Below are 26464 nucleotides of genomic sequence, written 5' to 3'. Positions count from 1 at the left end.
ATTATTCATCGAGATCACCGCGAAGCGAAGCCACGGGGATCTGGGGGCTGGCCTCTAGAGAGTTTGCCAACCTCAATCAACTAGTTCGGAGCGAGTTCGGTTAACCAGCTAGTCACTCGCGTACTTCAGGACGATTTCGGAGAATTGGGCTGATTTCGGAACGTCGTTGTGTTTGCCAGAGGCAGACTCTCGGATGACTTTACCCGCACCTGTGAATCGTTCCACTGCAATCTTGGGCTGGAACTCTTCATTCAGCAGTTCGTCCTCTGTGGAGTGGACCACAACCAAGTTGGCAGAGCCTGGTATTGGGTGGTTAATTGGCGAGAGCTCCGTCCACCTCGCCTGGTCGCCAAAAGCGGCTTCTACGAACCCAGAGTAGGATTTGTCTTCGTCAATCAACGCAGGCAGGTCGTAAATTCCCTCGCACCCGACCACATATTTGCATTTTTTCAGCATTTCCTTAGCATTTGGGTAATTGTCTTTTGGATGCTGAAGACATTGAAGGGCCAAACACGCGCCTGCGGAGTGACCGACGAGGGTTATTGATTCAACCTCGTGGTTTTTGGCTAGCACTTCTAGCCCTGCTAGGGTGTCTTCTAGATGGGCTGGGTGAACTACTTCTGGCGTCAGCCGGTAGTCCATAGCAGCTGTGGAGAACCCGTGAGCTTCCATAGTCTTCAGCAGGTTGTCTCCGTCATGAAGATCCATCTTGGGGTCTCTCCAGGCACCGCCGTGAATATACACGACCCAATGCTTCGACCCGTTTGAGGATATTTTGATCCGTTGGAGCCCATGCAACCCGTGAACAATAATATGATCCTCCATGGCTAACAAATTTGCTGTATTCTATGCTGTACTATATTCTCAGGATATAGAGAGATGGCTATAGTGGGGAGTGGTGCTCCGGAGGCATACCGGCCGTTATGCTAACCGTCAACAGTCGAACTACCGGTATTGTAACAAATGTTACAATATATACCGGTATTCATATATGTTTTCAGTCCCCCCATTGTTGCTCTTGAGTGTTATTCGAGGGCCAGCCCTCGAGCTCCCGTAGTTGGGGGCTCTGCCCCCAAACCCCCGTAATATGAGATCTCCGCGAAGAAGCGGAGCCCCAGGGTTGGGGGACTATAAAGGAATAGAAAAGTACCAGGTAAGCAGCTGATATCAATACTCCCTCTGGCTATGGTATCTGAATACAGTGACTATATTACGGGTGAATTGATTGGAAATGATACCCGGGTCATATCCCATAGTAGCCATTGGGCAATTCTGAGGGAAATAATAAATATATCACTTGAATTGGCAAAGCAGATGGTCACTAGGTCAGATTTGTAGTGGGATAGCATTGCCTTATTCACCGACATAGGATTAGTCCAAATAAGTGCTAGTACTTGAAATCTGTTGACTAGTCTTGATTGATGCAGTGTATGTCGACTATCAATGCCAGTTATATCATGAATCATTAAGATTTAAGAAAATCAGCATTCAGTTCCATTCTACCCTGAGTCCGGTCCTGATGCTACTCTTATGACACTTAACAAATGGATTGGCATATCATAATTGGTTATAGTTTTTTGTTGTCTGTAGGAAACAACCAATGAATTACGGAGACACAGATTGTAAATTCTTAGTAACAGGTGAGATTGCGGATTGTAAGAGCTGAAGAAATTTGTAACAAATATTACAAAGAGAGTTGGGAGGTCGTTACAGAAACAGACCAGCATCCCTTACTGTCAGTAACAACCGGGTCAGTTTTGCCGGCATTTGGTTACAGACTGTTACAAAAACTAGCGCTGTTGGGAGATTTTGTCACAAAATGACTCTTCACTACTGTAACCCCGAAACAAAATATGCACAAATCACCTGAAGAACACCACGGCAGCAGCGATACGGAGCAATCTCTCGGCGAAGCCGAGCCCTAGGGGGGGGTTGGGGGACTGGTCCCCCAAGTCATACGATTTTTTGTCCTGAAGTCACAGTTTGGACTAACGCGATCTCGTGGACCAACCAACCACCGCATTTACAACAATCGCCACGGCGCATAACGCAATTTATATAATATAGTTCCCCGATAGTGGTTCTGTAACTAATTGCTCATTTCACGAATCAATGCCATATTGATCGCACGGGATAAACATCACGGGATATAACCGTTGGCGGATGCGGCGCGCTTATTGGTTGATGCCTCTTTTCGGAAATATGAGCAACAGATTATCAGATCGGCTCCGATGCCTGCGCAAGCACTATGGACTCACGAAAAAGTTATCAATCAGATAAAACCCTCGCAACGGAAGCGTCGAACTCGCTAACCGAAATACTGGCTTTCCCTCCGTGATGTTCGCCGCGGAGGAGGAATTAGACTCTCCTTACTACCGTGAGAATCCGTTTGAGGGCCCGGCCGGGGAGGAGCTCATAGAAAGGGTTCTGGATGGCCGGGTGCTTTGCCAGCACTACCTGGGTCTGCTTCTGGCAGCCCTAGCCATCGTTGTGATCAGTCACTGGGTCACCAAGCTCTATATATCGAGCAGACGCATCCGCTTACACTCCAGCTCTTCCAGACCCCATCTGGACGTTGAGCTCCAACAGGAGCCCGAGAAAAGTGCCCAGTCCCTCTGGCGAAGGGCCCGGCTGAAAGTAGACGCTTTCCTCATGTCACAGCCAGATGGCGAAGATACTGAAAGCTGGGGAATGATATTCTTCCTCGCAATCTATCTGGCTTTGACGCTATTCTATTCTTTCTACGATACTTCATACCATCCACTGGTGCTAGGGTTCCGCCTGGGGATGCTTACTTGCATGAACCTGGCCTTTCTCTACATTCTCGGGGCTAAACACACTCCTCTATCGTGGCTCACGGGATGGTCGTACGAGCAGGTGAACGTTCTTCACCGCTGGAACGGTGCTTACTGCGTTTTCGCCATTATCATCCACACAGCGGTCTTCTTATACTATTTCAAGCTCTCCTATTGCATGACCAACCTATGGACTATCATGGGAATGATAGCTGGTCTCAGCTTCTTCATAATTGGTGCTACTTCGATTAAGACGGTCCGGATCAAGATTTATGAGCTGTTCTATGCGTGCCACTTTTTTCTTTCGGTCATCTCCATGCCAGCTATCTTCTTCCACTATCCGACTTCGCGACCGTATGTAGTTGTTTGTGCTATCAGCTTCGCATACGATAAGCTGTTCCGCGTGCTCTTCGACTACCGGTTTGTTCGGTGCGACATGTCTGTTGCTCCCGGAGACACGGTCATTGTAAAAATCCACCAGAACCCTGAGGATGGGCTCTTCTTCCGGCGACCATATTCATACAAGAAGGGCCAGCACATTTTCCTTACAGTCGTGGGCTGTGGAATTCTTCAGTCTCACCCATTCACCATTGCATCGCATCCGGCCTGTTCCGAGACGCTGGACGTAATCATCCGAGCTCGCCAGGGGTTTTCGAGAAGATTGCTAGACCAGCTGCTTGCGAACGGATCTCAAAAAGTCACTAGATGGGCCATCATGCACGGACCCTACGGCGTTGAGCCACTGGGCATGCCGGATGCTTACATCCATGCCGACCAAGAAAAAACGCCTCGTGCGCAGTGTCCGAGTTTCGTTCCAGAATGGACTGACCGGTTCAACTCGTCGTCACGCTTTGCGCCAAACGAGGAACCAGGTTCTACAGCGGGGAGCCCATTGCTGGTTGAAAACGAAAATCGCCGTCAGCGGCAAAAGATTATCCTCGTGTCGGGCGGCGCAGGCGTAGCATTCACTTACCCAATGTACCTGGAGTACCAGTTGGCCAATGAGTCTCAGCCGGACGGAGCTCCACTGTTTGATGTTGAGTTTCTGTGGGTTGTGCCTCGGCGAGAGTTTAGCGAATGGGTTGACTTGGTTGACCCGGGGAAGATGAGGCTGTGGGTCACGCGGGAGCAGGGGCGGCCGGATCTCAATGAGCTCATTCGAGATATGGTTGGCGACTCCTCGCGCGTATGGTTGGGTTGTTGTGGTCCGGAGAATCTGCTTAGAGCTTGTCGAAATACCATTGCGGATCTTAGAGCAGAGGGCAACTCTGAAATGCATTACTACGCCGAGAGATTTGGGTGGTAATTATACTGCGCCGATGGATTATGGTGGTGATTACTGCGCCGAGCAATTCGGGTTGTGAGTTGTATATGTATATCACGAATTAATGACCAGACTATTTAATATTTTTTCTTCAAAAAATGGTATCTTCCTCATGGACGATCGTTAGTTCCAATTAGAACAAGCCTGATCTTCGTACTGGTTCCTGCTTAAGTCTGGTGTTGATGAATTGAAAGTAATCTTTGTCTAAATGGTGTAAACTACGGGGTATGGAACAATGCTGCAGATCTGGAGATTGCTCAGGGGACTAGACAATCGCGGGGTAGTGTACAGTATACAAGATTTGGAAAGCCGGTCCATAAAGTTTTATTCCCCGAGTGATTCACATGAGTTGCATATGTTTTTATTGGTGGGGGATTTTTCTGGTAAACAACCGTAACAGCAGTTATGATCCAAGGTTCAAGCTTTTCAATTTCTATCTCGCTTTGGTTCTTCATGGTAGGCACTCACGACCTATAGAATTTGGAAATTTCCAGTGCTATTTTCTTATCTCGTATTGTCTGAAGCGTATAATCTTTACCTGATAAATACCCTTCACCATGGTGTACCGGTACTTTACCAGTGAATGGAATCCTATTTTCTAATGCGCAGCGATATTCCACCTGCAGGTACTAAATATGTGAATTAAGAGAGCTTTACTGAACATATTTGGCAATAAGTTTCTCTACCGAATATTATGAGCACATAGGGGATAATCACATGGGGCTCATGCGGCTTAGCACTCTTTTATAAATTGCGAGATCTATTGCTAGCTAATGTATACGTATAGCTGAGTTCCCAAATCAGGTGCCTTGCACATTCCTGGTACCACTCGGAAGAGCCAATGATGATAAATGCCTCAATAGTACCCATGCAAATAGAACCAATTTTAAACGGTTGGAAAATGGCCTTCTCTATAAAACTGGTACATCCTCCATTTTAATACGCATATCCAGTTACGGTAATCAAAATTTACCCTACAATTTAATTGGCGAGTAGCATTTTGACCTGCTTGCAACCCAGATCCACCACGTAAAACGACCCGGAAATATGAGCCCTATACGTAGTGGTACGTTGGAAGTGAATTTACCCGTTACGTTGGAAGCGGCCCCGCCGTATGCAGTGCGGGGTACCTTCACCCGGATGCAGCATTTTCCCGAAAAAGGCGGCCCCTGCCCAGGATTTCAAATTGTGGGCCGAGGAAAAATGAGGAAATTCAGGATAAATCTGAACTTTTAGCCGTCCAAGTAGACGTGCGCCCGTATTGGCTGTATCGGAGGAGGACGCACACCAGGAGTAATATCGACGGTTGATCCGGGGTAATGAAAAATTTTGCAGCCTCTGTGGGGATCCCCCCCATGCGGTCCGATAGACATTACTGGAATAGGGAACCGGGGGGAAAGCGTCCAGATCTCATCCGTAGTATAAATAGGGGGGCTGCTTTACCATTCATTTCATTTTTCTTTACTCAATTGTAAATATAAAAATTTAATCATGCAGAACCCAAGCTTTGTTCTTAAGAAGGAGCTCGAAGTCGCTTTCGAGGACCGACCAGTCCCAGAGATCAAGGATCCTCATGATGTTAAGATTAACGTCAAGAAGACCGGTATCTGCGGCTCTGATGTCCACTACTATCTCCATGGCCGTGTTGGCGACTTCATCCTCAAGGCGCCAATGGTGTTGGGCCACGAGTCTGCTGGTGAAGTTGTCGAGGTCGGCTCTGCCGTCACCAGCCTCAAAGTCGGCGACCGAGTCGCCATGGAGCCGGGCGTGCCATCGCGATACTCTGACGAGTACAAGTCTGGCCACTACAACCTGTGCCCACACATGGCCTTCGCTGCCACTCCACCATACGATGGTACCCTCTGCAAGTACTACATTTTGCCAGAGGACTTCTGCGTCAAGCTTCCAGATCAAGTGTCTCTCGAGGAGGGTGCCATGATCGAGCCATTGAGTGTTGGCGTGCACTCAGTCAAGAACATGGGTATCACTCCAGGCGCCAAGGTTGCTGTCTTTGGTGCGGGCCCAATTGGTCTCGTGTGCACTAGCGTGCTGAAGGCCTTCGGTGCTACCACCATTGTCACCGTTGATCTTGTTCAGAGCCGACTTGACCTGTCCAGGGAGTTTGGTGCTACCCACACTTTCGTCCCACAGAAGGGCGACACTCCAGAGCAGTCGGCTGCCCGAATCCAGGAATTGATTGGCGGCGTTGCTCCAGAGTTCGTTCTGGACGCCTCCGGTGCTGAGCCATCCATCAACACTGGTGTTGCCCTTATCCGACCGGGCGGAACGTACATGCAGGTCGGCAATGGCAAGCCAATTATCGAGTTTGCCATGTCTCGAGTTGTTAACAAGGAGTTGACCGTCAAGGGTTCGTTCCGATACGACTATGGTGACTACAAGACTGCTGTTGAGTTGGTTGCTTCTGGCAAGGTCAATGTTAAGAAGCTTATTACCCATACCGTTCCATTTGAGAAGGCTGAGGAGGCTTATCAGTTGGTGCGAGAGGGCAAGGCTGTCAAGTGCATCATAGACGGTCCAAACTAATCCAATATTTTTTAGATTATTTATTAATGACATGCAATTTATGAATCCTCCTATTGTAATTGGTACAGAGAGGTAGGCGGAAAACCTGCTTGAAATATTGTACTAGTAATTAATTGAAGACTGGTAGGCGAAATCTGATTACTCTTTTTCGTAGCTACAACGATAGAGTGATAAAACACAACTTTGAAGGAATAAAATACTTATATGTGAACTTTGAATAAGTAAAACACTGTAAATGCGAGTTTTTCCAAAAAAATTGAATACCGGTAGTTGATCAAATTCTCAAATATGACAATTGAGCTTACAATAAAGGCTCATTCGTTCTACCAGTATGCGTTGCATCACTTTCAATGGAAAAAAGCTCCATGGTTCAAAGGAACAGCCTTCTATCAAGCGTTCTACCAACTTATCTTGATTCTATTTCAAATCTGGGGAAAAGCTGGTTCGAAGGAACAATTCTTCTATTAAGCAATGGATTGGACAACATCTAACTTGTAACACGTGTACCCCTAGTACGGCGAACAGTAATATATTGACTAATCTAATTAAATGAGATTTCAAATAAAATAGTAATTGCCAAGGGGCCGATTCCACAGCGATCGAGCATTGGCCATAGCCATCAGTAGTCAATAGCACAATTCAAAGAAACCGCGCTATTTGTATCCAAAAGTTGAATTTAATCAATTTATCTACAAGACAATATATAAGATACAGCTCTTTGTATCCCAAAATAAATATGTGTTGAACATGCAAAAATTGGAAAGTGGCCTAGTTGAAGTTAGTTGGCCTTCTTTTGCTTCTCGGCGTCTCGTCGAGCGTAAATCTTAGCCGTGAATGGTTCCTCGAACTTGAGAGCAATCGAATACATAACATAGACGAGGACAGTCAGCAAAACACCGGATGGCTTGCCGAACCAAAGCGCAGTACCCAGGAAAGACATAGCCGACCCGTGGTACATTGGATTGTTCGACACATTGAACGGGAAGGAGGTCACCCGGTGGTCCATGAGAATGCCGAAATAGTCACCCAAGTAAGTGCCGGTGACTCCGAGGGCCCACATCGAGGTAAGCACGAGAATATTGCCCCAGGCAAAGAGAGCGGCAGCAATGCCCTTGACCCATACTGGCTCAAGGTACGGGCACACCAACTGGTCTCGCAGAGCCTGCTCGTACAGATAGTCTCGTAGAATACCCAGCGAGAAGATGGAGATAGCCAGCAGGTAGCATCCCAGTTTTCGGTTGCCGAATGCAAGCTTGGTCAGAATCTTGGTACTGTACTCGGCCCGGGCAACAATGTTCCAGTAGGTTGGATTGAATACAATCGACGCCGCAGCCAGCTGGAAGCTTGGCTGGGTAATGTCAATTCTATATTTCGAGAGGAACTCAGCAGCCTGTGAATAATAGACCTCCATCGTTTGTCAACTGCTCAATGCGTGTCAAGTCGATCTCTCTCTTCCGACAGATCACTCACTTCTTCGGAGTACGCGTTTTGTTGGGGTGGCCATTCACATGCTGCTTTGGCGCGCGCAGTTTTTCACCGTGCGGCGTTGACCCGTGCGGCTCAACAATCTTGATTTCTGTCTTGAGCGTGGCTATTTAAACCTTGTACCTTGTATTCACTCACATATGCTATGGTAGGGAGTTACTTGGAGTGCCGCCGGTCGTTTCAATTGTTGTATTGCCGGCTAGACTATTGATACTGCTGTTGGCACTGATATTGCAATGGCTATCAATCCCATCAGTTCATCAGTTATAAACCAGTACATTACCAGAAAAGACTTAGTATCAGAAAGTTCATTGCAAATATATTTTGCATATAAAGTGTGCCAAAGGAAATGTTGCACGCGGTAAATTTCCAAAAGCCAACTCCAAACAGCTGTCAGTCGGTGTTATCACACCAATACATCCACTTTGCTGATTATTACCCGTTAATAATAAAAAAGGGGAACTTTTTAGCCTCCCTATAGAGTATTGATTGCATAGGCGTATGTGCAGGCCGCTGCATAGGATCCTCATATCATGCACGATCCTCATTTCATGACACCGCCGATCCATCGGTCCAAACCTAGCACCGCAAAAGATGACTAGTCAATTCTCCCTAACCTAGAAAACCATTAATGACAGGTCAAGTGCAAGAAGTTGACCTCGATAGGGCCCCAACAGCGATGTCCAAGTTTCAATTGAACTTTGGGTCCGGGGCTAGTATATTTCATTTTACCGCCAAAAGCGACTTGAAGCTTCTGATTCCTGCTATTTGCATCTCAGTTATTGACGCGATCCAGTACCCAATTCTAACGATACTTATTGGCAACATTTTTAACGCATTGGCCGACTTCAATGCCAAAAAATTGACCCCAAAAGAGTTCATGGACAAGGTCCTAATCGCCGTCATTGGAATCTTTTCCATCGGCGCTGCGGTAATATGTCTGTCCTGGATGTCCACGACTTTGTGGGGAGTATTTGGCGACCGCCAGACAAAGCGCGCAAGAAGGAAAGTGTTCCGGTCATTTATTTTCAAAGAAATGGCCTGGTTTGACGGGAATACTGCTATTATGGGCCAGCTTTCCATGGCAAATAGGTATGTTACACACAACTGCTTATTCCGGACAGATCTAACAGTTTAGGAACATTGAGGACTTACGCATGGCAGTAGCCTTGAGTACCAACTTTATTACTAACAGCTGCCTGACAATCGTATTTTCAATGGCATTGGCGTTGTACAAATGCTGGTCTTTGGCCCTCGTCTCCCTTGCTGGTATTCCCATCATTGCACTGGTCGGCCTCTTGACTTCAAGGCCAATAAATACAAACCTAGAGACGCACAAGAGCTATTTCAGTGCCGGCTCGGATGTATTCCACTGGGCTATCAGCTCAGTTGACACAGTAAAAATGTTTAACGCACAGAAGTACCACTCGCGGCTATTCAAAGGGCAGGCTGATCTGGCATACAAATTTTATGTTCGATTCATCAACTTCATGTGCGCGCAGCAAGGCATTAACCGCGTGTTAGTGCTGTCAATGTTTGTCCAAGCGTTTTTCTTTGGTAGCTATCTTGTTAAGAACCACAAGATTCGTAGTGGAGATGTGCTAACCGTCTTTTGGAGCTGTATAACAGTTGCCGAATGCTTCCACTACATAACGACCCAGATGGTGTTTATTAGAAAAGGACAAACTGCTTCGAAGAGCCTTCAAGAGCTCCTTTCTCACACCACTGACCCTTTGGACCGATTTAAAAAGTCAATTGGACTCTACCCTTCGCACACTGCTTATGGGGCCATCGTTTTCAAGAATATCAGCTTCAAATACCCCTCTCGCTCTGGAAGCATTTTGACCAATTTCAACCTAACTATTGCACCCAACGAAACTACTTTCATTGTGGGCGAATCAGGTTCTGGAAAGTCGACAATTGCAAATTTACTGCTCAAGATTTACTCAGACTGGGAAGGAGATATATTCTTTGACGGATTCCCATTAGCTACGTTGTCCGCTAGGTGGATATTTGACAATGTTGCTGTAGTCGAACAGCAAAGCAGTCTCTTCGATGCAACTATCGAAGAGAATATCAAAATGGGCGCAAAAGATCCTGATTTAGTCACTGATGGAGATGTCCGCGCCGCTGCAGAAGCAGCCCTTTGTGACTTTATCAAATCTCTGCCAGATGGTTTCAAGACTAAAGTGGGCAAAGGTGGGTCGAGTCTCTCCGGTGGACAGCAACAAAGAATAGCGTTGGCCCGTGCATTCATATCGAATTCCCCTGTCATGATATTCGACGAAGCCGTTAGTGCACTTGACATCCAATTGAGGGCCGCAGCAATTCAAAGAATAAAACAGATACGTGGCGGAAAGACTACTATTTTCATCACTCACGAGTTCTCGCAAATTGGCTCATCTGACATGGTCTATGTTATCCGTAACGGCCAGGTAGCCGAAGCGGGGATTAAAAAGGATCTTGAAAATAGCAATCTGGGATCCTACCAGAGAATGGCCAATGCTGTCACCGCAAGTAATTCTGATCACCTGCTCGACCCACGGTTCCGGTCTACTGTGTCGACTATGCCTGCTAGGTTATCAACAGCTAGACACTCAATACTCCCTCAGGTATCCCATATCGAACAACAACTTGGAGTTTTCTTTGGAGATTCAAGGCATAAACCGACGGACGAAGAAGCCGAAATTGAAACTCAAGTCAATGAATGGTCGAAGCGGAAGATACCTCTTCGAAGAATAATCCTGGACCTCTACAATACAATTCCGCACAAGCAACTATTTTATCTCGGGCTATTCAATGCCGTTATTCACTCCTTGGTTAGCCCAGCCTTCTCTTATGCGTTCTCCAATCTCCTGGCAGGAATAGTGCCAACTGCGTCAGGTGGTATAGTTCAAGCTAGGCCAGTGCTTTGGGCATTAATAGTTCTCGCGCTATCCTTCCTGGACGGGATAACTACCTATGGCAAAGTCCTAATGGATATTGTCGCTGAACGCTGGGTTCGCACCATGAGAGTTAATGTTTTCATCCGATTACTCGAGCAGGATGTGGAGTGGTTTTCAGCTGATGCACATTCGACAGCTGCTCTGACCAATCTTGTCATGTGTGATATTGAAGATGCCCGACAAGTAATAACAAGGCTGTTTAGCACAATTGCAAGTGTTGTCGCCCTTTGTACTTGCGCCACCGCTTGGGCCCTGAGTACTGGATGGAAGTTGTCGCTAGTTGGGTTTTCGCTATTACCATTTTTCTACTTGATATCGAAGTGGTTTACCGCAACGTGCGAAAAATGGGAAGCGATTTATCACGACAGCGTCGAATCGATAATCAGCCTCATGGACGAGGCTGTTAGTGGCATTAAAACAGTCAAATCGCTCAATTTGGAAATTTATTTCCTGAACCAGTTTGCGACAAGGGAGACAATCTTGAAAGAAGTTGGTTTGAGAAGAGCAGTATATGTGGGGCTAGGCTTGGGGCTGAGCCAGATTCTTACCTATCTGAGCCAGGGCATTCTTCTTTACTACGGCATGCAGCTGATATCAGACTATGAATATTCCGCAAAGCAAGCACTGTTTGTTTTCTCGATCCTGACTTTTTCGCTGGCATCCATTGAGGAAATCTTCTCATCCCTCCCCCAGCTTGGGAATGGATTTAACGCCTTTGCAAAAACCAATGCTATTCTCTCTCTTAACGACGACTCAGCACAGGAAAAGAAGGGCCGCGGATACCATTGGGGGAAGTCGAGTTCTCCAGAGATTGAATTCCAGGAGGTGTGCTTCGGTTATGGCAGGCAAGAAGAAATATACAATCGCCCCGTGAAGAGAAATGCACCGTTAATACTGAGGAACGTTTCCTTCAAGATTTATCCAAACGAGGTATTGGCGTTAGTGGGGGCGTCAGGGTCGGGCAAGTCGACGATACTGGACTTGGTCACGAAACTCTATTTGCCTGAATCCGGGAAGATATTGTGTGATGGAATTGATATCAAAGACATTAGTACAGCTGACTTAAGGTCTAGCGTTGCAATTGTCCACCAAATGCCGATTGCATTTTTGGAGGACACAATTATGAATAACTTGAAGTATGCTTGTGATGATGAGCAGCAAGTTATGGAGCAGCAGGTTATGGAAGCGTGTCAGGAGTGCGACATTCACGATTTCATCTCTACTCGGTTGGAGGATAAATATGATACTATAATTGGTGCCAATAGTGCAGGAAGTGCACTTCTGTCAGGAGGACAATTGCAAAGGCTGGGCATTGCCAGAGCGCTACTGCGCCGGCCCAGGATACTCATTCTAGACGAATGCACGTCAGCGCTTGATCTAGAGTCAATATCAAACATTCAGCGGCTCATTCTGAAGCATAAAGAGGCTCGAGATATGACGATATTAATGATCACTCATCAGAAAGAGATGATTGGGCTTGCCGATAGAGTTGTCCACACGGAGGACATTCAGTGCATCTAACCCACACTATACGATATATATACTTTCTGTCTATTTTCTTTGTGAGGCTTAAAGGTAACCGATGCCAGCTACGCTAATAATGATTCGTCACACATCTGTTGAATTTTGCTATAAATAAATAAGTTGAATTGTTGAAAAGTTCAACTCAAGAGATAAAAAGAACATCTGGGATGATATATGTACAGCTCTGTCGATATTTCATTTTTTGGGGATCCCGCGGTTTGTTTCTAGTCGTAAAAATCATTAGTTTTTCAGTTCTTTCGTCGACGTGAATGGCTCCAAAGCATCCCTGATGCTTATCAGTCTATTTGCCAGTTCGCCAACAGTTTCATCGGTAGCCAATACTCCCGCAGCCAAGTCAACGCCGTAAATATGCTCAATGCCATATGCCAGCCGGGAAATGACCCGCGGGTTCTCATTCACTGCCCACGTCTCGTCGGTACTGGCTGGTGGCCAAACCCCAGTATGGTCACAGCATCGCTGGACCAGGGAAAGCAGTGAGCTGCCCACCTGGAGAACACTCTCCACTTCAACCTTCGTGCACACAATTGCAAATGGCTGGGTCAAGGCCAGCACATTGTGTTTCCCGTCGTGGTGATAACGAAGCTCGTAGACTCCTTCTTCCCAAAACAGGGCGTCGCCGTGGAACTCAACCTCACCCTCAGTCTGGCTACAAGAGATAACGCCGTCGACGTGGTCGTTGTACCCAGTGGAGTCCACGCCCGTCCATCGGCCACGGCTGGAAATCTTTGTCACCTCAGTGGAGGACTTACCAGCAGTAACACGATAGAGTCCAATCCAGTCCTTCTTCGACCGGTTCGCATCGGCGGTCCACTTAACACGCAGAGGGGTGCCAAACTCAAACTTGGGGATCTCATTGTCAGATTCAGCGTTGATAGCCGGAGTGGCAATCTCCAAAGAGTACTTGGACGGGTCGACCTTGATCTCGTCCGACACTCGCACAATTGTGAGTCGCGCAGGAGTCTCCTTCAGCAGCACTTTAGTGTCTTTTACAACATCTCGCACCCCAGTAGTGATCTTGGGCTTAGCATGGCCGAGGAACGCTTCAATAGCGTCGGCAGCCTCATTGATGATCTTATCGACGGATCCCTGGAGCTGCTTGACGAACAATGGCTGAGGCAGCTTGGTAGCCTGCCGGATTGTCTTGGTAACTCCAGAGTCCTCTCTGATCTGGTTACCGTAGAGCTTCTGCATGTGCGGCTGCTCAACAAAGCGAATGAAGGCCATCCCGCCGTAAGTCCAGAAGAAAGCGAGGATGATTACAGAGTAGCTGGAGGACAGTAGAGCGGCGCCCCACACACCAGCAATGCCAAAGAGCCGCTCAGGGTTGTTGAGGTAGCGGTAGATGCCGGAGTAGGTGAGACGCTGGGGCCGCGGGAAGAAGAAGTCACCAAAGAACCAGCCGTATTCGCCCAGGGACTCGTAAACGGACCAGCTGGTCCACATCTGCAAGGAAATGAGCATAGCACCGAGAATGTACTTGAACGGCCAGTACGCGACACCAATGGGGGAGGTCCACTGTCGGAGGACAAAAACGCCAAAAGTGACGTGGGACAGAATAGTGGTCATGTTGTAGAGCACCTGCCACTGTTCGTAGGCTTCCAGGGTGGTTCGGCCAAACTTTAGGAAGATACGCGTCCATAGCTTCTTCTCACTCTGCTTGTGGAGAATGAATCCCAGGCCAAAGTTGTGGAAAAGCCGCCAGAACAGCGCGGAAAAGAATGTTACGAGGTACCAGAAGCCATTAGAGGGAAGCCAGAAGCTCGCGGCACAGTAGACGGTCACCAAAGCGGTGAGAATGTCACTTGCCCGGGTCACATTGAAGTTCTTAAACAGCAGCATTGCCGGTCGAGACGTGTGCATGACACTGTTATCGTCCAGGTCTCCTCCCGAAGCCTCAAGCGAAGCAGCAGAGAGGCCTGGGGAGCCAACTGGACTGTCAAGAGAGTTGACGTCCGACAGCTTTCTCACGGGCTTCTTGGCTGGAGGAGGCGGGTTGTACGTCTTCTCAATGTGCGGGTTCTCGACAAGGATCAAAAAGGCAAACTGACAGGCGTGGGCAATGACGGAGCAGAAGAAGAAGGTATAGCTGGCAGTCAGGAGACAGGCACCGTAGTAGCCAGCGTAACCAATCGAGTACATAGGGTGCGGAGCCATCTCAAACACGCCGTCAAAGGTCAATTGCAGGTCCTCGAGGAAGAAGAAGTCTCCCCAGTACCAGGCATAGTCCTTCACAACGCGGTGAGCATCAAGCTTGACCCACAGGTTGAACACAATCAGCGCGACTCCAGCAACCCACCGGCCGACAAAGATGATCCAGGGGTTGTTGGTGCTGCTCATACAGGCAAACCCAAGCAGACAGTAGCACGTAAAGTCGCTCATGAGGATAAGATCAACGAGGCTCCGGAACACAAGCCATGTGTTGAACTCGAGTGGCGCCTTGTCAATGTCATAATTCGGGTCATGGGCCAGCTTCATCTGCAGATCACGTCGGATATGCGACTGGATAAAGCCCTTCGAGTACTTAGCGTCAAACAGGCAGTACTCCTGGGCCCACCGGGTCAACTGGCGGTGGTGACTTTGCTGTGAAAGGAGCCACCCAATGCCAACGTTATAGGCGAGCCGCCAAAGCGCAAACATCACTACGAAGACCGGGATCCGAAGGCTCCTCGGGGTAACGAAGTACAGAAGCACATAGGATACCAGGATAGCTACGATGGCCAGGTCTACGGTGGACTTTTTGATTCGCGGGTCGAGCAAATTCGACACCATGTCCTCGGTGTGAGGCACCACGAATACCGTTCCATCCGGGGTCCTGCCGTAGATTTTCCCTTCCTCGGGCGAGGAGGGGGTTTCTTTCTCCCTTTCGGGCTTACGATTCACAGCCGCCGACTGAGGTGACTCTACGGAGGTCGACATGGCAGAAAACGCGAAGTTTGGAGGAATTGAAGTCTTCTTTACGCCAAGTTTCTGGCCCTGCAAAAAGGGTTCTCCGTGGTATAAGCCTGACCCATCCACGCACTGACGCGTGGCCGCTGGTGAGATACGGGGGGATTCGTCATAGTGCCTGCGCGAGCGCTACGGCGACGATCACATGAAAATCATTCAACTGTTGGGAACTGGTGCGGCTCGTTAATTCGACGTGAAAAATTTACCGTACCAGTAGTACCGTTAATTATTATGAGACGGTCATATATCGTTCTTTAATAGCGAGAGTTCTTCTTTTTTATTATTATATTACATTTAATAATTAATTATTAATCGGTAATTAAACATATCGTGGTAGGGTGTGAACACGGTGGTTCGAATGAGCAGGGACCCCCATTGGTTGGAGTAATTCAACTAAGTTTATGGATCATGCATTGCGACAGACTGCGTGATCTCCGCGGGCTCCTATCTCTTTACCCCGAGGTAGGCGACAAAGCTACATAATCTGTATGCCGTGGGCCATAATCTATGCTGCAGGAGACTGACAGGTAAGCGGTAGGCGACCGTTCTCATTTTCGTCTCAATAGCAAACACACGTATTCAATAAAATGGACAGAAGCATTATATTTGCCAGCTCGTTGGGTCCCGCTGTGCAGTGGTTGTGTACCGGTAGTTCGGTAAAACATCAATTAATGAGTGCGGCTGGTGCGGCTGACGCCGCATCACTTTGGGATCTGTACTTAGGGGAGGGCAGACTTTAGAGGGAGAGGAGTAGCGAGAGAGGAGCTAAACTTTGCATAGTGCTCAAACATATAGCGGTTCATAATGACCCTATGGACGTTGTAACGAAGTTGAAAGAAGGGAGGTCTAGATAAAAGTGTAACTGCAGCTAACCACGGTTAGCTGTTCTTCGAGAGTTGTAATGTTCGAATATGTATTGTTTCGTATATATACCCTATGCAATTTGTATACCTAATGAAGTAACGTGGAAGAACGGGGGTTTGGGGGCAGAGCCCCAACTAACGGGGTCTGGGGCAGCGCCCCAGTTAAGTTAGATAGAAGTGTAACTACAACTTGCTGTCCTTGAGCAGGGCAACGGCCTCCATCGCCATGCCATAGCCACTCTGGTAACCAGTCCCCGAAGCGCCGTAGTTATGAATTACAATACCCTTGGCACGCGTCTCCTTCTCAATTCGCACACCTCCCTGTCGGCTTGGTCGGAGCCCCGCTGCCTCTCGAATAATCTCCAATGGCTTCTGGCCGCCCTGGAGAAGTTCAGGCACCATCTGAGTCGCCCGGTCGAGAATCGACTCAGTCTCATACCCAAGCGTATCAGTGTTCCAATTGTTAGCCTGGAGGTACCCGCCAAGAACTACCTGGCCGTTGGAATACGGTCGGGGGATGCAATACGTGATGTATCCCTTGCCCTCAATAGCTCGGTTGAACTTGATGTGAGGAGCTCGGACCACCACGACCTGTCCGCGAGTTGGATATACTTTCTCGTCCTCAACCCCGCCGAGAAATCGCGCGCCAATACCGGTACAATTGAACACGACCTTAGTCTCTGCGCTCAAAAATGCCTCGTCTATGTGCTCAACCTTCTTTCGAATGAAGGTCACGCCGTGTTTGGTGAGGTATTCTTTGAGGAACTTGAGGAACGCTGGCGAATTGAAGTTATAAGTAGTCCAAGTCACACCGTACTTGCATCCCGCTGGCAATTCATCTTCGGAAAGCTCTCGGAACTAGTAACAACTGTTAGGATAATTGCCCCGAAAAAGATCTTGGTATACTTACATCCGGGATATAAGACTTCATAGAGGCAACCTTCTTCGGCGAAGCCTCCTCCTTGGTCTCGAAACACTCCTGGACCGGATACCGGTCGAGACCAGCGTCCTTGCCGAACTTCTTGAACAGCGCATCGAGGTTCAAGAACGAAAGCTTGTCATGTCGGAGGGCTTTGTCGTCGTCTCCGGCAATGAACGAGAAGTTACCACCGGCCCACGGAGAAGTATAGTGGCCAGCATAGTCCCCAGGCAGGTGCTGGGCAACTACAGTGACATCTCGAGCCTTATCCTTGTCAGCTAGCAGCAAAGCAGTGTACAGGCCAATAATGCCCGATCTATCTTTGTCAGTGGCTTCATCTTCTACTGGTTCTCCGCTTACCCAAGAATCACAATCCTATCACCCATGCTTAACGGTCTAATGGAGGAATGAGTCTACTGGTATTTATTGACTATTTCAACAGTCCTATACGGTACTTGATGCCTGACTGAGTCAAAAATGGAGTGCCTCAGCGAAGGGTTATGTGCGTCAATGCACCAATTTAGCCGCCACCAATCGCGGAAGCTTATCGGAAGCCGCCTATGATGCGGCGCACTATTTCTACTTATAGATGTTATGACATAACTTATCCTATTTCCGATAAATCGCTCTAGGCTGACAGATAATACAGTACCCGTCACCCAGGCGTATCAGGGGGAGAGCCTATGACTATGGCTCCAGTGGGGAACGGGCGTATATTTCAAAACACACTGCGTACATTAAGGAACTGCACAAAATTATTCGACATCCGGGTTACTTTGGATCACCAAACCGACGACCGCACTACGGCAAGAGACGCGTATTGAACCGTGGAATGTCAGTGTTCAGGAACAGATGGGGCCTTGGATTTTTCCGGGGTCAGAATAACCAAGATCCTGCAACAGATTCCCCGGCTGAACCGGTCCAGGAAGAAGTGATTGACGATAACTTGGTGGACGAGAATCTCAGGGAGCAGCCGGACTCCAAGAGCACCAAGAAGAAGAAGAAGGAGAAGAGGAAGCACAAAAAAGACAAGCACAAGCGACGGAATGCCGATCCGCTACCATCATATGAAGAAGACCCCCAGGAGAATGCCGGCAATTCGTCCAATGGCGCAATTGAAGATGAGAACGAGGTATCCGATGTTGAAGCGGCCGTCATGAATCTGGTCGCGAGGACGCTTACTGAGGTTCAAAACGAGGATTCCAGTGGTGCGGAGAGACCGGTCGAGGACCCTGGGTTTGGAGGAAATGCTACAATTAACCATGACGACGACGACGATGATAATAATAATACTAATAAGAAGCGAAAGCATGATCAGTTGAATGTTACGGCCAGCGAAATTAATAACTATTTATTGGAGAACGACACTTCCCACAATTGGCAGAATTATATCAACGAAGAGCCTCAACCGCACATTGAAGAGGGAGAGTATCGCAAATCTAAGAAAAAGAAGAAGACGTCGCAGAATCAGGTGAGTACCGACCCATTACTGGCCCAAATGGCAGCAGACCATCGTCAATACGGGTCTGAGCAGGCTCTTCTCCAGGAGGCAGTGCGGGAGGCTACGGAAATTGCCCGCTCACTAGCTTCCGGGGAGGCTACCACCACCACCACTGATTCCATTCCATCGAGCTCCTCGGAAAAAAGCAAAAAAAGGAAGCACAGAAAGAAAGACCATGAATCTCCGCAGCAGCCTAGACCAGTCGAAAACACAGAGCGAAGTCTTCCGCCTCGAATGGGGGAGTTTGATGACGATAGAACACCGTGGAATGGCAAGGGCAGCGAACTTGGAGGGTCGTTTACTACCGAAGAGGAAGCAGCAATTGCCAATTTCATCAAGCGGTACAAAGATACCCATGACCTTAGCGAGGAGGACATTAGACATCGCGTGTGGACTAATTACCGGGTCAAGGACGACTTTTGGACCTCGTTGAGCGAGGTTCTACCAGACCGGACCCGTGCCAGCGTCTATAAGCATGTCCGGAGGCAGTATCACATTTTCGCAGCACGAGGGAAATGGACCCCGGAGGAAGACAGGCAGCTGGACCACTTGTACAAGGAGTTTGGTGCACAATGGAAGACGATTGGCATTGAGATGGGCCGAATGCCCGAGGATTGTCGAGATCGGTGGAGGAACTACGTGAAGTGCGGGCCGAATCGAGCTCAGAACCGGTGGACAGAGGATGAAGAGAATCAGCTGCGGGCGATTGTAAGTGAATTGATGCTCAATGACCCGGGCGTCGAAATCAACTGGACCGTTGTAAGCGAAAGAATGGACGGCCGAAGGTCACGTATCCAGTGCCGATACAAGTGGAATAACCTTTCCAAAAAGCTCAAAACAACCAAGGCAGAAGCGATGTATCCTGGCGACCACATTGCTATGGTTATGTTTATCAAAAACGCGGGGATATCACAAGAGTCTGAAATCGACTGGCACAAGCTTTCTGAGCTGGAGGGCCAGGGAATCTGGACTGCCAAGGATTTTGAAGATGCATTTGGGCGTCTTCGTATGCAGGTCCCGGGATGGACGGCTAAGTCGTTCCATGAAATTGTCTCTATTATGGAACAAAAGCTGCGAGCTGCGGGCAATACGACTCGCCGGACGGACCTTCCGCCTGGCCATCCGCAAGCTGTTGTTGCACCAGATGCTATCAAGTCGCAATCGGAAGGCAAGAAAGCAGGGAAGAAGTCTGAAGATGGCTATGTCGAGTCTTGGACGATGAAGGGCTAGGTTATTTTTTCGCCTAGTGGAATGCATAGTGTTCCGAGAAAATGAAGTATTCACCACTACCACTGGTAGTATGGGATTATAGAATATAACTCAATTAAAATTCAATTTTGTACATTATATTATTTACTTGAGTTCTTGACTTTTCAATTTGGAAAATTCGAACAATCCTATCTGATAAAAACGTTTCATTTAGCGGTAGAGCTTATAGATTATCGGTACGTATGCTAAGCGGTGTGCTATTTCCAATGTGCTGTGGGAGAATAAATTGGCCGGTAGTATGTCCATAAGTCAAGAAATTAGACCAATTCATTGCCAAAGAGGTATACTGAAGCGAAGAAAATGCGGAGTACTCAGGCAATTTATCAAACCTCGCAAACAATTCAAGTTGATCCAAAAGCTTTTAGATCCCTGCAAACTAGTGATAGCAGCATTCTGTTCAATTTAAAGTTGTTCTATGGTATCTAGGATGGTATATAGTTTCATTTATCAGGCTATATTCATGGATCGTGGTGAACTCTTCTATTATTGACCACAATCTCCTTTCTGAGACCCAACCAAGATATACTACTCCTGCTAGCACCATATTCAGCCACTTATCTTAATTTATTAATTTTCTTTTAGGGGTCCTATCATTTGTAGTACTGGTATTACGATTATGACGATTCAGCCGCCTGCTTGTAGATGAAATGATCGTCAGATGCACAATGCCGTACTACTGGCTTCAGGTATAAAGTGGCCTCGGCCGACATAGATCTAGCCGTACAATTTGATAAACCAAGTAATTTAATCAATCAGAAAGCTGTAAAACAATCAAGCTCCAAATTTTTCCTCAAAGATCTAATCAGCTATCAAGCAAGAACAACTGTACGAATAACTACAACGGAAAATGCATAGACAGCGCAAGAGACGATTCAGATAATATACATAACCACTCTCTTTTTTTATTTAAATTAATGGGTCGTCAGATTTAGAACTTGGAGAACTGCTTCTTGCCACCAGCAGCAACGTTGACTCGGAGAACGTTGAATCGGACAGTCTTGGAGAGAGGTCGGCACTGGCCAACAGTGACAACGTCACCCTCGTTAACTCGGAAAGCTGGGGAAAGGTGGGCAGCCAAGTTCTTGTGTCGCTTCTCGTATCGGTTGTACTTTGGAATGTAGTGGAGGTAGTCTCGTCGGATGATGATGGTTCGGTGCATCTTGGTGGAGACAACGGTACCGGTGAGGATTCGGCCTCGGATGGAAACCTGACCGACAAATGGGCACTTCTTGTCAATGTAGGAGCCCTCGATGGCCTCCTTTGGAGTCTTGAAGCCGAGGCCAACGTCCTTATACCATCGCTTGGTCTTTCGGTTGACCTTAGCCTTGGAGTTCTGGAAAATGTGAGGTTGCTATTTTTTTTCTTCGTTAGTCCACATTCCAAATCCCCACAAATCGTCGTGACATACCTTCTGGTAAGCTCGCTCAGACTGGACGGTCAATTCTGTAGCCATTTTGTCGTACTGTCTAGATGTCGGTGAACAGGTCGAATGGGTGTGGAAATATTTTTGGTTTGGTGGTGTTTGATTTTTCGCCCCGTCGCGCTCACGAAAAACCTGGTTAACTTAACGCGAGCGCCAGCCCGGGCTGACGTTAAGTTTTGTGGGTGGTCCCGCTCAATCGGGAAGGAGGCGCCTTCAGCCGTACCGAGTGCCGCCGCGCTCGCAAGCAAACACACCCCCGTTGCCAAAAATTGCCCGTTTGGGAAGCCCTAATTTTTTTTCCCTTTTTGAGTTAGGGCTAAGCGTCACCACTTTTCATCAGGCACGTGATGTCCATTCAGGTGAAGTCAAATCGGCGACAGTTATGGAACGCCCTAAGAAGCGACTCAAGGTGAATATGGCTCCGCTGGACGACTTCGCCAAGCCTGGAAAGGATTACTATATCGCCATTGGCCTCGAGGGGTCGGCGAACAAGCTAGCGGTGGGTGTTATCAAGCACGGACTGGGCCCCCTGGGCGAAGAAAACCGAGCAGATGTGCTGAGTAACGTTCGAGATACCTATATTACTCCGCCTGGAGAAGGGTTCCTGCCACGGGACACAGCCCGTCACCATAGAAATTGGGTGGTGCGCATTATTAAGCAGGCGCTGAAGGACAGTGCTGTGGAAATAGACGACATTGACTGCATTTGCTTTACCCAGGGCCCGGGGATGGGGGCTCCGCTTCAATCGGTCGTCCTGGCCGCCAGGGCTATTTCAATCATGTGGAACAAGCCTTTGGTGGGTGTAAACCACTGTGTGGGCCACATTGAGATGGGCAGAGAGATCACCGGCGCCGATAATCCCGTAGTTCTGTACGTTTCCGGGGGTAACACCCAGGTTATCGCGTACTCCCACCAGAGATATCGTATCTTTGGCGAGACTTTGGACATTGCTGTAGGCAATTGTTTGGATAGATTTGCCAGGACGCTCAAGATTCCCAATGACCCTAGTCCGGGCTACAATATCGAGCAGATGGCGAAGAAGGGTAAGAACTATGTGCCGCTGCCATACACTGTAAAAGGAATGGATCTGTCCATGTCTGGCGTCCTTGCATACATTGATGAGATTGCTGGGGACTTGTTTTCAGGCAAGAAGAACAAGGCTTTGGTTACGGAGTCTGGGGAGGCGATTACCGCGGAGGATCTATGCTATTCATTGCAAGAAACCCTGTTTGCCATGCTGGTCGAGATTACAGAGCGAGCAATGGCGCATGTAAACTCTGAGCAGGTTCTTATTGTTGGTGGAGTCGGGTGCAACGAGCGGCTCCAGGAGATGATGGGGGTTATGGTTGCCGACCGGGGCGGTAGTATCTATGCTACCGATGAGCGGTTCTGCATTGACAATGGCATTATGATTGCCCATGCGGGTCTTCTGGGATATAGGACTGGATACATTACTCCGATTGAGAAAAGTGTGTGTACTCAGAGGTTCCGAACGGACGAGGTGTTTGTCAAGTGGAGGGACTAACGTGCTCTCCCCCCCCCCCCCCCCCTCTTTTTACCATTCATACACACCGTTGATGAATTATTTTGGCTGATAATGTTTCGTCAGTGAAATCGTTACTGGATAACGGAACTATAACCGGCCATGGGTCCTAATATTTGGTCAGTGGAATAGTACTGGTTAGCTGGAACTATTAATGGCCGATGTATCTAATAACTGGCCTATGGAATTAAAACTAGCCAATGGATCTAACAATTGGTCTCCCAATACTTGGTGAGTGGAGTGATACTGGTTAGCTGGAGCTATACCTGGCTCCTAATACTGGGGTGAGGCGAATTCATAATGGTTGGCTGGAGATACAACTGGCTCCTATTACTTGGGAGAGGAACTATTAGTGGCCGATGAATCCTATTTTGGCCGGCGGATCTAATAGTAATATGTGACCAGTGGAGTTTTAAATTTTTGGTTAGTAAAGTTGCCTTGTTAAAGATCATGTAGAGCACTCTCTACTGCTGTGGCAATTGTCTCCACCAATTCTGTCGGAGACGAGGCAGCTGTCTCTGCTAACTCTGTCGCAGACGAAGCAACCGTCTCTATCAACTCTGTCACAGACGAAGCAGCCGTCTCTGCCAATTCTGTCACGGATGAAGCTGTTGATAGCAATTTTGAAGAAGAAGACCCAATGAAATTGGCCAGCCCAATCATTCGAGCAAATGCCCACAACAACAACATCACCGGCATCCTGAGAATACGTCTCCAAACAACCCACGCCAGTGTCAAAGCCAAAAATGATAATGAAGCAATCATGTAGATCCTATCCCAGCGGTCCGCCTGCTCCAAATGCTTGACGAGCTTATTCGACCCGTGCAGCAATACATCAAATGCCGTATATCGCTTCTCGAGATCCATCAGCGCCCGCGTGGACGTCTCGAGGTCTTCAATATTAAGACTCGACTTTGTAACTTCAGTCTGGGCCATTTGATGCACCCTTCGTAAAGTAGCCGTGATGTCCTCCGACTTGCCAATTATCCGCTCCTCAGTGCTCATCTCAGCGTTCCTCTGGTCATTTCGCGCTGCGGCATGCTCTTTCCCGGCAAACAGCTGCTCCCGCTGGCTCTTCCAGTTCTGCTCGCCGTTCTTCTTGGCCTGTATCTGCGCTCTACGAAACCTCATCCTGGCCAGCTTGAGGTTCTCCTGTAATCTATCCAGCGTCACCACATGGGCCCGCTTAAACTCGGCATTAGCCTCGTCATCTATGTAAAACTGGAGCGTCTGCACGCCAGATTCGTAATCCTTGAGCTTTATCTGGATCGTGTCACCCAACTCACGGCTCTTATCTCGGTTGTCACAGGCATTCAGGCGGTTAATCGTCTCCAGAATGCCATGGTACGAGTCCATAGACCGTTTAATCAGCGCGTCCACCTCCATTGGTCCTCTTTGGACACGGTACTAACTGGTTCGGTTTAATTAAACGTGGAGTTTTGTGATGACAAGATGGGGTCCCAAATGATCAACATCAAAAACGTTGAAAACTACGCGCAACCGATGGAGTTCCATTTATTGAAGATAGCAGAGTCGGCCGAATCCATTCGATCGCAGCATTTTAAGCGTCCTGGGGTGTTTGGCAATACCATTTCGAGCCCGCCAGAGATCACGTCCCTTATCCGGGACGCTGATGCCCCGGAGTACGCTCTATTTACGACACGCAAAACGCGCCAGAAAGTGTCGGAGAAGTCTCTGCCCACGACTTCAGACAACGTGGATCTTATTTGTGAGGCAGTAGAGCAGCTGAATGCGCTATATCCGATAAACGGAGTATCGGAGCGCGTAGGATTCCTGCGCAGCAAGTGGCAGAGCCTTAATGAGAGCATTTTTAACTACGAAAACATCGTTGAGGAGCAGAGACAGAAGCTGGCTGAACTGCACATGTGCATTGAAAACAGAGACTACTATAGGAGCAGTAGCGGTGGCAGCGGAAATCTGTTTAGTGATGCTAGTCTAGACGATCCAGCGAAGGTTGAGGATCTTATTTTCCAGGCGGAACAAGACATCGCCAATCTTTCCAAAGAGCTTGAAGAGAAGCAGAATGAAGTGAATAGAATTGAAGGGAATCTCATGAGGTGATCTCCGTGAGTTTCGGATAGGGGGTTGACGAACTTATGAGATGATATTTTATCATGAATTTTGGGGTTTGACCTATGAACTTTGCTGCAAGCTAGCTAATTGGTCCATGATGCTTTGGACCTGCTGCATTGATTGATCATGTTGAGATGCTTGGTGAGTGTGATATGAATTTCTTTTCATGCGATTTGCGAGCTCGACCGCTGTGTTAACATCTACTTTGGCGTACTCATCGTAGCGAACACGCGGTCCTGTACGGTCAAAGACCCGTATATCTAACCTGCCAGTCTCTTGGCTTTGACGGTCCAGAACAGCTACGCCAAGAGCGCCTTTAAATGCCATTTGTTCAATGGCCCTATTTAGCGATGCCGATGGTACTTGTTCTACTCGAGTCGTTGCACCGACCCGCTCGAAGCATTCTTCAATATATCGCAAGAAGTCCCTCTTCAACCGGTCTAGCGCAAATATTTGGACTTCCGGAACTCCACCTTCTACGAATTGATGATAAGGATGGTGGCGGTGCTGGTGGTCATGATGACCTCTCAATCGATTACGGCTATCTCGGTTGCGCTTTTGGGGTGATTGACCACGCCTGCGATGGCGAGGGGCCTGGGGCTTGGATATTTCCAAGTGGAGATAATTTCCTTTTAACGGAATCCGCGACTCTGCGTCCATCGCTCTGGCGCAGTGGGCGGGGTCGAAATACTGCACGAATCCATACGATTTCTTAATTGATATTTGCGCCAGCCCTCCGTACTTGTAGAATATCTTGAACAGCTGGCGCTTGGAAATCCTTTCGGTGGGGAGATTACCCAAGAACATTCGAGAGCCATACGGGAAACGGTCCCATTGATCAAGGTGAATGTACTCTTGTTCGGTGGCCAGAAAGCTTTGATACTTTTCCTCTTCCTCCGGGGTTAGTGGTTTATCTAATTCGCTATCTGTACGCGTTGGAGTTGTTTTTTCGGGAAGGCTACCAATGGCCGAAAGAAGTTTATCAAGCTCTAGTGGAGGAGTAGAATTAGGGGTTCGTGTAATGCTATATGGCACACTCGACTCAGGGTCATAATCGTTGTCGTTATCACTGAGATACTCTCCACTCTGTTCTGGAGTAGACGACGTCTGATTGCTATGCACTGAGGTTTGTGATACGCTTTTTCTAGAATAATCATTGGGCTTACTGCTATCATCATCTTTACGGTCTACAGTGTGGGGTTCGTCTACTTTTGGTGGCACAGCTGCCATTTGCTCAGGATAGTCGGACATCTTCTCATAATAATGGT

At 48.0% G+C, this 26464-nt stretch overlaps 13 protein-coding genes across 13 annotated transcripts; 6 read left to right on the top strand and 7 right to left on the bottom strand.

The window, feature by feature from the left end:
* Positions 1–108: 108 nt before the first annotated feature.
* Positions 109–708, bottom strand: BNA7 (arylformamidase; the record flags this gene model as incomplete). Its single annotated transcript, XM_076682378.1, has 1 exon — positions 109–708. The coding sequence occupies one exon, from the start codon at positions 706–708 to the stop codon at positions 109–111; it is 600 nt and encodes a 199-aa protein (XP_076543624.1).
* A 1629-nt stretch (positions 709–2337) lies between these two features.
* On the top strand, positions 2338–4101 carry TRVA0_002S05468 (ferric reductase family protein; the record flags this gene model as incomplete). Its single annotated transcript, XM_076682377.1, has 1 exon — positions 2338–4101. The coding sequence occupies one exon, from the start codon at positions 2338–2340 to the stop codon at positions 4099–4101; it is 1764 nt and encodes a 587-aa protein (XP_076543623.1).
* Positions 4102–5610: 1509 nt separating this feature from the next.
* SOR1 (L-iditol 2-dehydrogenase SOR1) lies at positions 5611–6663 on the top strand (the record flags this gene model as incomplete). Its single annotated transcript, XM_076682376.1, has 1 exon — positions 5611–6663. The coding sequence occupies one exon, from the start codon at positions 5611–5613 to the stop codon at positions 6661–6663; it is 1053 nt and encodes a 350-aa protein (XP_076543622.1).
* Positions 6664–7441: 778 nt separating this feature from the next.
* On the bottom strand, positions 7442–8074 carry OPI3 (bifunctional phosphatidyl-N-methylethanolamine N-methyltransferase/phosphatidyl-N-dimethylethanolamine N-methyltransferase; the record flags this gene model as incomplete). The annotated part of the gene is made up of 1 exon (XM_076682375.1): positions 7442–8074. One exon carries the CDS (start codon positions 8072–8074, stop codon positions 7442–7444), a length of 633 nt encoding a protein of 210 aa, XP_076543621.1.
* Positions 8075–8779: 705 nt separating this feature from the next.
* On the top strand, positions 8780–12614 carry STE6 (ABC transporter ATP-binding protein; the record flags this gene model as incomplete). Its single annotated transcript, XM_076682374.1, has 2 exons — positions 8780–9240; positions 9287–12614. 2 exons carry the CDS (start codon positions 8780–8782, stop codon positions 12612–12614), a joined length of 3789 nt encoding a protein of 1262 aa, XP_076543620.1.
* Positions 12615–12857: 243 nt separating this feature from the next.
* Positions 12858–15554, bottom strand: CHO2 (phosphatidylethanolamine N-methyltransferase; the record flags this gene model as incomplete). Its single annotated transcript, XM_076682373.1, has 1 exon — positions 12858–15554. One exon carries the CDS (start codon positions 15552–15554, stop codon positions 12858–12860), a length of 2697 nt encoding a protein of 898 aa, XP_076543619.1.
* A 1076-nt stretch (positions 15555–16630) lies between these two features.
* Positions 16631–17752, bottom strand: TRVA0_002S05358 (FAD-dependent oxidoreductase; the record flags this gene model as incomplete). The annotated part of the gene is made up of 3 exons (XM_076682372.1): positions 16631–17305; positions 17358–17682; positions 17727–17752. The coding sequence occupies 3 exons, from the start codon at positions 17750–17752 to the stop codon at positions 16631–16633; spliced, it is 1026 nt and encodes a 341-aa protein (XP_076543618.1).
* A 446-nt stretch (positions 17753–18198) lies between these two features.
* TRVA0_002S05336 (uncharacterized protein) lies at positions 18199–20097 on the top strand (the record flags this gene model as incomplete). The annotated part of the gene is made up of 1 exon (XM_076682371.1): positions 18199–20097. The coding sequence occupies one exon, from the start codon at positions 18199–18201 to the stop codon at positions 20095–20097; it is 1899 nt and encodes a 632-aa protein (XP_076543617.1).
* Positions 20098–21064: 967 nt separating this feature from the next.
* Positions 21065–21589, bottom strand: RPS11B (small ribosomal subunit protein uS17B; the record flags this gene model as incomplete). Its single annotated transcript, XM_076682370.1, has 2 exons — positions 21065–21487; positions 21545–21589. The coding sequence occupies 2 exons, from the start codon at positions 21587–21589 to the stop codon at positions 21065–21067; spliced, it is 468 nt and encodes a 155-aa protein (XP_076543616.1).
* Positions 21590–21941: 352 nt separating this feature from the next.
* KAE1 (tRNA N6-adenosine threonylcarbamoyltransferase) lies at positions 21942–23084 on the top strand (the record flags this gene model as incomplete). The annotated part of the gene is made up of 1 exon (XM_076682369.1): positions 21942–23084. One exon carries the CDS (start codon positions 21942–21944, stop codon positions 23082–23084), a length of 1143 nt encoding a protein of 380 aa, XP_076543615.1.
* A 459-nt stretch (positions 23085–23543) lies between these two features.
* SEC20 (Sec20p) lies at positions 23544–24415 on the bottom strand (the record flags this gene model as incomplete). Its single annotated transcript, XM_076682368.1, has 2 exons — positions 23544–24287; positions 24389–24415. The coding sequence occupies 2 exons, from the start codon at positions 24413–24415 to the stop codon at positions 23544–23546; spliced, it is 771 nt and encodes a 256-aa protein (XP_076543614.1).
* A 190-nt stretch (positions 24416–24605) lies between these two features.
* Positions 24606–25184, top strand: TRVA0_002S05248 (uncharacterized protein; the record flags this gene model as incomplete). Its single annotated transcript, XM_076682367.1, has 1 exon — positions 24606–25184. One exon carries the CDS (start codon positions 24606–24608, stop codon positions 25182–25184), a length of 579 nt encoding a protein of 192 aa, XP_076543613.1.
* A 72-nt stretch (positions 25185–25256) lies between these two features.
* TRVA0_002S05226 (uncharacterized protein) lies at positions 25257–26447 on the bottom strand (the record flags this gene model as incomplete). The annotated part of the gene is made up of 1 exon (XM_076682366.1): positions 25257–26447. The coding sequence occupies one exon, from the start codon at positions 26445–26447 to the stop codon at positions 25257–25259; it is 1191 nt and encodes a 396-aa protein (XP_076543612.1).
* Between the last annotated feature and the right edge of the window lie 17 nt (positions 26448–26464).

This window comes from Trichomonascus vanleenenianus (assembly GCF_965637985.1).
Source record: "Trichomonascus vanleenenianus strain CLIB 3782 genome assembly, contig: TRVA0_002S, whole genome shotgun sequence".
NCBI classification, from domain to species: Eukaryota; Fungi; Ascomycota; class Dipodascomycetes; order Dipodascales; family Trichomonascaceae; genus Blastobotrys; species Blastobotrys vanleenenianus.
This window is presented reverse-complemented; position numbering and strand designations above follow the sequence as displayed.